Source organism: Cyprinodon variegatus, unplaced genomic scaffold (assembly GCF_000732505.1).
Source record: "Cyprinodon variegatus isolate N-32 unplaced genomic scaffold, C_variegatus-1.0 Scaffold255, whole genome shotgun sequence".
NCBI lineage: Eukaryota > Metazoa > Chordata > Actinopteri > Cyprinodontiformes > Cyprinodontidae > Cyprinodon > Cyprinodon variegatus.
In genome coordinates, this window is record NW_015150708.1 from 777,913 (window position 1) to 787,553 (window position 9,641).

At 39.4% G+C, this 9,641-nt stretch overlaps 1 protein-coding gene across 1 annotated transcript in view; it reads left to right on the top strand.

Annotated features, from left to right (window-relative positions):
- Positions 1 to 6,327, top strand: part of dbx2 (developing brain homeobox 2) — a 9,680-nt gene extending 3,353 nt beyond the window's left edge. The window contains exons 2-4 of the mRNA XM_015382331.1: positions 175 to 258; positions 5,427 to 5,611; positions 5,782 to 6,327. Of these exons, the coding sequence (XP_015237817.1) occupies positions 175 to 258; positions 5,427 to 5,611; positions 5,782 to 5,997 (485 nt within the window). The 3' untranslated portion in view covers positions 5,998 to 6,327. The remainder of the gene's footprint in view (positions 1 to 174; positions 259 to 5,426; positions 5,612 to 5,781) is intronic.
- Positions 6,328 to 9,641: the final 3,314 nt, after the last annotated feature.

Consider the following 9,641-nt stretch of genomic DNA (forward strand, 5'->3'; position numbering starts at 1 on the left):
GGAACGTGTAACAAAAGTAATTTCCCTCTGGGATTATTAAAGTATTTCTGATTCCGATAATACTCACTCTACATCACTGATATTTCTATAATGTTTTTCACAGCATCGGATATGTAAACTTTGTTAAACTGGTCACATCTTCCATATGGCTCAGAATTGTTTCTGTCTTTGCAGGTGTTCTGAGCAATGTTTTCCTGCAAAGCCCCCAGTATCTACTGGCATGCTGCGGTGGGTCCAGCCCCCCTCCCGTCTTCCCCAGTGAGTTTTCTATGCCTCATCAGCAATGCCTCGGTTGCTCTCTAAGAATAAGCAGCAAGGTCTACCATACTTTTCACAGCTAATTACTGATGCAATGCCAAAGAACTAATTTTGCGTTCATCTCTGCACAGCTCTATTCATAACCAGTTACGGCTGTTTAGGATGGGGGAGGGGGAGTGGGGGTTTAAGAGCCCCAGAGCCTCAGTGTTTTGTACCTACAAATACCCTTTGTTACCACTACCTATATTTCAGAGCTATAAACATTGTTTTTTTCCTATAAAAGAGCAACAGGAGCTATTACTGCTCCTGTATCTTTTTTGCACTTTCTAAATAGTATACAACCTACGATTAAAAACTTGGCACTTTCTAATAAGTTTTTAATACACTTTCAAGTATACATAAATAACATTTCCACCAAAGGTGCAAATGAAAATCAAATGTTGCTATTTTTTTATTTTATCTATATATTTTTTTGCTTAATCTACTATTATCCCATACTTAAAAATTAACAAAAAAACTGAATAAGTTGTACGTTTTTCTTCTTTAGTCATTGTTCTTCAGCAATTGGAAGTTATTAGTTGCAGCAATTCATGATGGCTGTCAGGTGTTGTGGAGAAAAGCACAAATCAGAGTCCTCTCAACCAACACATCCCTTGAGTCTTCTTAGTAGGTTGACACTTTCCCACAGTGCCCGGCAACAAAACAATACCAGAGCTGGCCGTGACCAATCGGCACTTTGGCTCCACCATCCACACGCGACCTCATTGCAATTTTTCACTGCAGCAATGAACTCTGCTGAGCGTGAAAAAAAACTCGCCCATTCCTCTGCAGGAGAGGGCTGGACAAGGAACATCCCCTGCCTATTGTATGGCTAAAGAGCTTGGCTCACAGGCCCCCCTTCTTTTCTCCTGTCCTTCAACTCTCATTCCGGCCCATTGGAGACCACTTGACTAGGACATAAAGCACTCAATGAAAGTGACTTTTATAGACTTATTCGAGCTCATCTTCACATACAAACTGGCTTCAAACCTGCAAGAGAAAAGATTTAGTGTTGGGCCACTGAGCCATCGAGTAATGGCATTTCTATTGTACAGCTGTATTGTTGGTGTCCCACAGGGCTCAATAGTTGGCCCGCTAGAAAAGACACACACATTACCCAGGAATGACCTGGTAATCAGCCATTTAAGTAAAAGCTATTGAGGTCTAATTGAGAAGTGAGAAGCATATCCAAACCCGTTTTGTGCTCCCTGGAGGTGGTCTATGTGCAGATTTGTCGTACAGATTAAAAAGGCAATGCTGAATGTATCAGATAAATTGTTTCACTTGACTCTTGTTGTGCCTAAACCTGTAAGGCACAGCGGGACTGGTCCCTACAGGTCAACATATCTCCTTTTTTCTTTGAAGAACTTATGCTCTATTCACTTTACTCAACCCCAGTTTGTTAATCTGGAGAATAACAATAAAGGGAAGTCATGAGTAATTAGGTAAAAAAGGCAAAAATAGCTTCCAATTTGGTTGAAAAGGAAAAAGTGGAAAGAAAATGATGCACACTTTTCAACACTAATATATGTGGTGTGAATTTATATTCCCTCAATTTAACTCTGTTTTTTAAAACAAAATACAGTTTAAACAAGAGTGTTTAGAAGTCACCCAATAGCATAGCATCCATCTATATGTAATGTATTTTAAGAACCAAACAGTTTTTCTATCTTTTAAAGCAAACTCTCATAAACAAACCGTTTCAATAAAACCAAGCAATCTAGTTAGGGATAAAGTTGTTAAGGAGTTTAGGGCAGAGTTACATCATTAAATGTAAGTATAATCCACGTAGGAAGGCACATAAAACATTTGAAACATCTTTACTCAGATGACAGTAAAGTTTTCCATTTTGACTGGCACCCAAAACACTCTGCATGCAAAAAAGCACAGCCTAAACACAATTAAAATGTGAAACATGGTGGTGGCAAAATTGTACTTTAGGGTTATATTTAAGGAAAAGGAAGAAACACTAAAATCCTCCAAAAAAAGCTATAGAAGTTTAGAACTTGCAGCAGCATGAGTTTCTGTTTAAAAGTTAAGATCAAGCCATATAATGAAAAGCTTTGGCTTTGTCAAAGTCTAGATTAAAATCCAACTAAGAATCGGAGGCAAAACTTGAAACCTAATTGATGTGGAGAGCTTCTCCCAGATTCTGGGGGAGCTGGAGACATGGAGTCTGAGTCGGCCATGTTCTCTGCCTACATTGTCGATGTAGCTGCCCGTAGCTGTGGCCATAAGGTGTGTGGTCACTGTTGTTGCAGAAATTCCTGAAAGGGATGCCAGCAAGCTGACGAAGGGGTCTTATTGAGCATGGTTTGCTTGTGGGAGTCCTAAGGCAGCAACCAGGTATCCTAAGGCAAAGCATGATGCTGCCCGGGTGGTTGCTGAGGTAAAAACTTGGGCCTGAGAGGAGTTTAGAGAGACCATGTCAAAAGATTATTGGCTTGCATCAAAGCAATTCTGGCAAACCATCCGGAGCCTTTGGAAGGGGAAGCAGTGCTATGCTAACACTGTTTTTTAGTGGGAGTGGAGAGCTGAAAGAGGACATTGTTGGATGGTGGAAGGAATTCTTTGAGGATCTCCTAGATCTGGCTGACATGCCTTCTGTGTAGGAAGAAGAGACGGGGTGCTCAGGGGGGGCTAGATTCCTTCATCACCATGGCTAAAGTCACTGAGGTGGTTAAAAAAATCATAGGTATCAAGGCTTCGGGGGTGGATGAGATCCACCCTGAGTAGTTCATAGCAGAGGTGTCAAGTAACAAAGTACAAATACTTCCACACCTTACTAAAGTTGAAATTTTCAAAAGTTTACTGGAGTAATTTTTTTTAGACAACTTTTTACTTCTACTCCTTATATTTTTTTGTAATTTTCTGTATTTTCTACTCCTTAAATTTTAAGAATAGACTCGTTAGTTTGGTTTCATTTAAGCTAATTTTCTTTATGGCCTGTTGATATAAAAAAAAACCATAAAAATAATTTGTTTAAAGCAGACAATTTCTTTGTGGTTGGACTTGGTATTGCACCAAAATAAATAGTTATTCAAGATGATGCCAGATTCAGTAAAAGAAAGTTATCTAGAATTGTAGAAAAATGTTTCATTAATACAGTTGCATAGTAACCAGTATGAGGTTTAAAGCATCTGTCCCTAAAAAGTGTTTTGATACATTACCTTTACTTTAATTAGTTAAGTAGTTTTGAAAATTGTACTTTTACAAAAGCTTAAGTTAATACTTTAACTTCTACAAAAGTGTTTTAAAAAAAAAGAATTAACGAAGCCAAGCCGGCAACAAAAAGCCGCCCGTGGCCCCTTTTTAAGCCCGCCAAAGGCCACAACCGGAAGCCGGTTCCCAAAACCCCGCCCTTAACCCCGGGGAAAAAAAAGAACCAAAATGGGGAAGGAAAAGGGGAAAAAAGCATATTTCACACGTTATCCTTGACAGGATACAGTTTGAGATATCAAAAAACCTCAGCACAAGAAAAGCACATGTAACACTAGAGACATTTCAGCAGAGGGTCACATCGGAGGCTGGAACCACATGAAAGTCAATCTGACATTTTAAGCATCAGTTGTGTATGTATGATGAAATGGAGGAGCAGTTAGATTTTTGTCCTGGCCATGGAACAGAACCAGCGCTCTACTCTCTGCGGGGTTCTCCAGGGTGCTTAGGGGTTTGCCTTACCTATCCACATGTGTTTTGTGGACCTGGATAAGGAATTTGACTGTGTCCCTCATGGAGCCCTGACGGGGGCACTTCAGGTGTTGGGACCCCCTTTTCTAGGGGCTATGCAGTCTCTGTACAAGTGGAGCTGGAGGTTGGTCCGCACTGACACCATTAAGTCGGTCCTGTTCACGGTGCATGACTCCTGACTCCGCCAAGGATGCCAACTGTCATCCGTCCTGTTCATAACCGTTATGGATAGAATTTCTAAGTGCAGCCAAAGGTCGGAGGGGTCTGGTTTGGAGACCAGCGGATCTCATTCCAGTTTTTTTTTGCCGATGACGTAGTTCTTCTTGCTCCCTCCTGTCAAGACCTATAGCATGCAGTGGGGTGGTTTGCAGCCGAGTGTGAAGAGGCCGGGATGAGAATCAGTTCCTCCAAGTCAGAGGCCATAGTTTTCAACCTTTTTCCCAAATGAGGGGAGAACGGAGCAGGAGATCGATAGACGGATCGCTGCAGCTTTCGCAATAACGCAGACGAATGGTCGAATGAGCTTTCTGCACAGGGTGGCTGGGCACGCCCTTAGAGATAAAGATAGAGCTGCTTCACCTCCACATCGACAGGATTCAGCTGGGATTGGCTTTAGGCCCCGTCCACACGAAGTCAAAACGAACACGAAACGCTGATATTTTCCAAAACGTTTGCCGTAAAGACGGAGACGTAAAATAAATGTGATCGTCCACACGAATGCATGAAAATGCTGCAAAATGTATGCCAGGCCTGTACGTGGCGCTGTGGTGCCAAAGCAAAAATAAGCGACGAAATGTTGGGCATGCGCACTAATATTTATACATGGTTGCCCTGCGGGTCCATTTTCGTGGTTAAGTCAAATTCAGGTGCTGAACTATGTCGTCGGTATTGCTCTGTTCTTCCTGGAGATATTCCAGAAGAAGAAGATTCTGTTGTAAGCCCGACAGCAGGGTGAGTAGCATTAGCAGCAACGGCGCCATTGTTGTTGTGATACTGGTCGCGCATGCGTGTTTAGAGGCGACGCTATGACGCATGCGTGTAAAAAAAAATATGCTGTTAGAGCGTAAAGATGGAAACGCGAAAACGGCGTTTCGAAATCTTCCCACTCTGAAGGCTGAATTAAAAAAAGATTGTTTACAGACCCCGAAACGCCGGCTTCGTGTGGATGAGAGGCTGGTTTGGTGAAAAATTTGTGCGTTTAGGCCAGGGTTTGACTTCGTGTGGACGGGGCCTTAGATTATCGTTCCAAAAAATGTGTAAACCATGAACTCTTTACTTCCTAGTTTACAATTATGCTTCAGTTTGTGTTGCTCAGTCACATGAATTTCCAATGAAGTGTGCAGATTTGAAATAAAAAAATAAAGTTTAAAGGATAGAAATACTCTTCTAAGTCATTGTAACTACTAATATAATTTGAATCTGTTTTTATCATTTTTCAGAAGGAGGAAATGTTCAAACGTGGACGTCAAATGCAAGTCCTAAATCCCGTAGAGGAATCCTTAGGAGAGTTGTTTTCTCAGAAGAACAAAGGAAGGAGCTGGAAAGAACCTTCAGGAGACAGAAGTACATCAGCAAAATGGACAGGAACAAACTGGCAGCCGATCTTAGCCTGAAGGAATCACAGGTGATCTACTTGATACAAGCTCAGTTTTTTATTCTACAGTTTTAGTATAGAGAGGAGGTAAAAAAAGAACGTGACCTTAAACCATCAGTTTCTTTTGTCTTTAGTTTTTTTTATGAATAAACTCACCATAAGGTGAACTAAAATCCTTCTCCACTTTCTGATTTGTTAAGGTAAAGATCTGGTTCCAGAACCGCCGCATGAAATGGAGAAACCACAAGGAAAAGGAGTTTCATAACATCCGCTCCCCAATGGATGAGCTCATGGCCACAGGTCGTCCTCAAGGGCAGGAGAAAACATCACATGATCACACTAACCCAAAAACAGAGAACTCTGTGAGAACAAAAGAACAAAGGGGACACATGCATGAGCCAATGAGAGACAAGTAACTTTCTCACCTCCATTACAAAGACTTACATTTTGATGGAATACCTTGTACAGTCCAAAAATTCAGGCCTCTTATGTTTTATTCCACTGTCATTAGAGTGTAAATAGATACAAATGCTTGTTTCATTGCTTTAGCCGATTAAGACTCCCAATTTTCAATCAAAACTACTGTTATCGAAAGGTCAAATTAACAATGTTTACATTTTACAAAATTGTTGAACTGTAAACTCTCCTAAGCTTTACACAAAATCCTTATTCAATAAAAATTCATATAATTTGTTTGTAAGTCATATTACTTTTACTGCATGTTGGTAATAGTTTATTTGCTATCTTGTTTGCATTAATCAACTGTAAATGAAATGTTTTATTAAATTCTTACATTTTATTATAACTTTATTGAATTCACTATAATACTCTGATATTAGTGAGTAAAGATAACGGTAGTTTAGATTTTGTGAAACTTCTTTAGCACAATTTATTACTTCACAAGCGACATGGTGGTAAATGTATTTAGCACATTGAACTTTTAACATAAACCGAATAGATGCATGAGAAAAACATAGTGAAAATGACAAATGCTGTATACTGTACGTGGGCCATGTGTTTTTATAACTCTTACCAAATTTCTACCAAGTATCTCCTGGGTTTGAAGATTGAATATTTGGAAAAAGCCAAATTCACAAATAATGATACATATTTAATTAATTATTAGGAGACCAGGCAATGTTTAAAAATAATAAGTTAAGGGCTGTCAAGATGGTTATTATTTATTTAAAATACATACTATACTATGTTTCCCAAAATACGCCTCTAGGATAAGTGGAAAGTATATTTAAGAGGATAATGTTAGATTGTGTCGTATTGTTTGGAGTAGAACTAGTGGTTAGAGCAGTGCGCTTGTGCTCTGAGAAGGTTGCAAGTACCTGGTTCAATCCCCGGAGCCTGCACTCTGAGTCCATGAGCAAGACCCTTATCCCTACACTGCTACCTGGGCGCCGCTCAATGGCTGCCCACTGCTCCCCAAGCGGATGGGTTTAATGCAGAGGTAAATTTCTCCAATGTGAGATCAATAAAGTTCTGTTATTATTACTTCAGGTATTACCATCTCTGAAAAAATAATTCAGTATAAGTAAATGTGTTATAGACATAAAGTGTGTGACAGCAATCATAACCAAATAAACAGCAAACCAAATGGTGATTTGCTACTGCTATTAACAGTTTTATCCTGTAAAGACAGCTGATTCCCCCCACATTCCTGAGACAACACTTGGTCTATGGATCAGATAAAAGTTGTCTCAACTGTAAATTTCTGCATTACGCCTGTCCATCTAAACTGATGCCGTTGGAACCCAAGAGTTCCATAGTTACACTGGAGGAGCTGCAGAGATCTGTATCTTATGTGTTAGTCTATGTTGACATTACATCATTTTTTGTTGACTTCACAAGCAACTCTGATCTTCATGTAAGAGTGAAGCAAAAAAGGATTTTATTCAGAAAAACAAAGGTCTAAAGCCACATTGATGTAGAGTACAGCTAATATGTGCAGTAATTTTGTGCCTCTGGTATACAATAAAAAAAAGACATTTCCAGGCATTAGTGCAGAATGCTGCGGAATGCAGATTGAACATAAAGTACAGTGGTGATTATCACATTGTGAGGATTCTTTTCTGTAGCAGTCACAGCTACAGTAGAAAAGTATAAATCGAAGCTTGTTAGAAATGAAGGAAGAGAAAATAAAATCTTTATGGTCCATCAGTCTGGCTGCACAGTGGAGCAGTGGGTAGCACTGCTGCCTTGCAGCAAGAAGGTTCCAGATTCAAATCTTTGCATGTTCTCCCTGTGCATGCGTTGGTTCTCTCTGGGTACCCCGGATTCCTCCCACATTCCAAAAACACAACTGTTAGGTTAATTGGTTTCTCTAAAATTACCCTTAAGTGAGAGTGTGTGCGTGAATGATTGTTTCACCTGTTTGTCTCTGCGCTGCCCTTCGACGGACTGGCGACCTTCTCCAGGGTGTACCCCGCCTTTTGCTCATAGACTCCTGGAGACGGGCATCAGCACCCCTCACAACCCCAGCAGGGATAAATGTGACAGAAAATGGATGGATGGAAGGGTTCATCAGTCTTCTGTTTTAAACCCATCCCTTATGGAGCAGCGCCATGCCACATGGATTAGTAAAGGCGATTCTAGAAAGAACACGACTAAAGTAAAATGCAGGCCACAATTTTTGTTTGCAAAAACTATGAAAAAATATTTCATTTTCCTTCCATTTTCTAATTATGCATTATCATCTATGACACATGCAATTCCAAAGCTTAAAATTGTTTTAGGGTAATGACAATATTAAATGTAAAAGGTGTCTTTGCACATGCAAGGACAAAAATGTACCTTTTAAAAAGTTAACATAAATGTTCTACTTTGTGTGCTCACATCTGGCTTAGTTATACTAAATGTGTGCCATTCTTGCTCTTTAATAATATCGTGCACCGAGAAACATACAAAGCAGTCAAAATGTCCTGCCTGGAAAATAGTCTCCTCTAACAGGGGTGATTGATGATGAAGGAATGTCTGACACAGCCATTTCTGTGGTGATGGATGATACCACATCAAGCGTGACAAAATACACAAATTCATCCCTTTCTCTATTGTTAAATCAGCTACCCCCCAAAATCCCCAATGGTTATAATGAAAATTTAAGGGTGTTTGTCAATAATTTTCCAAAAAGTTTTTTATTGTGCTTCTTAAATTGAAATGGTGATAAAGGATTGAAAATAAAAGTTTAAATTGCTTAGTGACACACTTAGCATGCATGTTGTCACAATGCAAACATGAATAATCTAAAGAATGGGGTATTTGCGTTACATCATGATAAAATCATTATTATACCTACAGTTTCTGTTTCCATGTAAGGTGTTTTGTGACAGAAGTGCACATGCATTGTTCACTGGTGGGGGGTTAAATAACTAAACATAAGCAAGTGGGCATAAACGTTGTCAAATGTTTGATTGAAACAACTAAGAAGAAACACGTGAGGCTAAAATTTGAAGTTATAATTGTATTAGGAATGAACTTCATTTAATACTGGATAAATGCAGTGAGACTACGGCATAAAAAACAAAGGGATGGTCTTTGCCTATGAGTTCTCTAGATATAGCTGGTATGTAATGGGTTATCTACCTGCAGCATGAATTAATATTTTGGAGAAAGACTTTGGGCTGTATTTGGACCTGCATGCATTAAGTGGCTTTGCACATCTGGAGACTAACAGCTCAATATATAAAGTCATGGCACACATTCTCAGTTGACTTGGGGTCTGGACTTTGACTGGCAGAGGTGGAAAGAGTACTAAAAAATTGTAATTAAGTAAAAGTATCTTTACTTTGCCTAAATTCTACTCAGAGTGAAAGTAAAATTACCCATCTCAAAATTTACTCAAGTAAAAGGAAAAAATTACTTCATTTAAAATGTAATTTGAGTAAAAATTAGTTACTTTGAGTTATTTAATGCAAAAAAGGATGAGTCATGAATCGAATTGACCACAAGGTGTTTTAATCGATTTCAAGGCGTATTTCAGTGACATCCACACTGCAAAAGATCAGCTGGGCTAAAGAACATACTTCCTCACAGCACAAGGACAGTCACAACC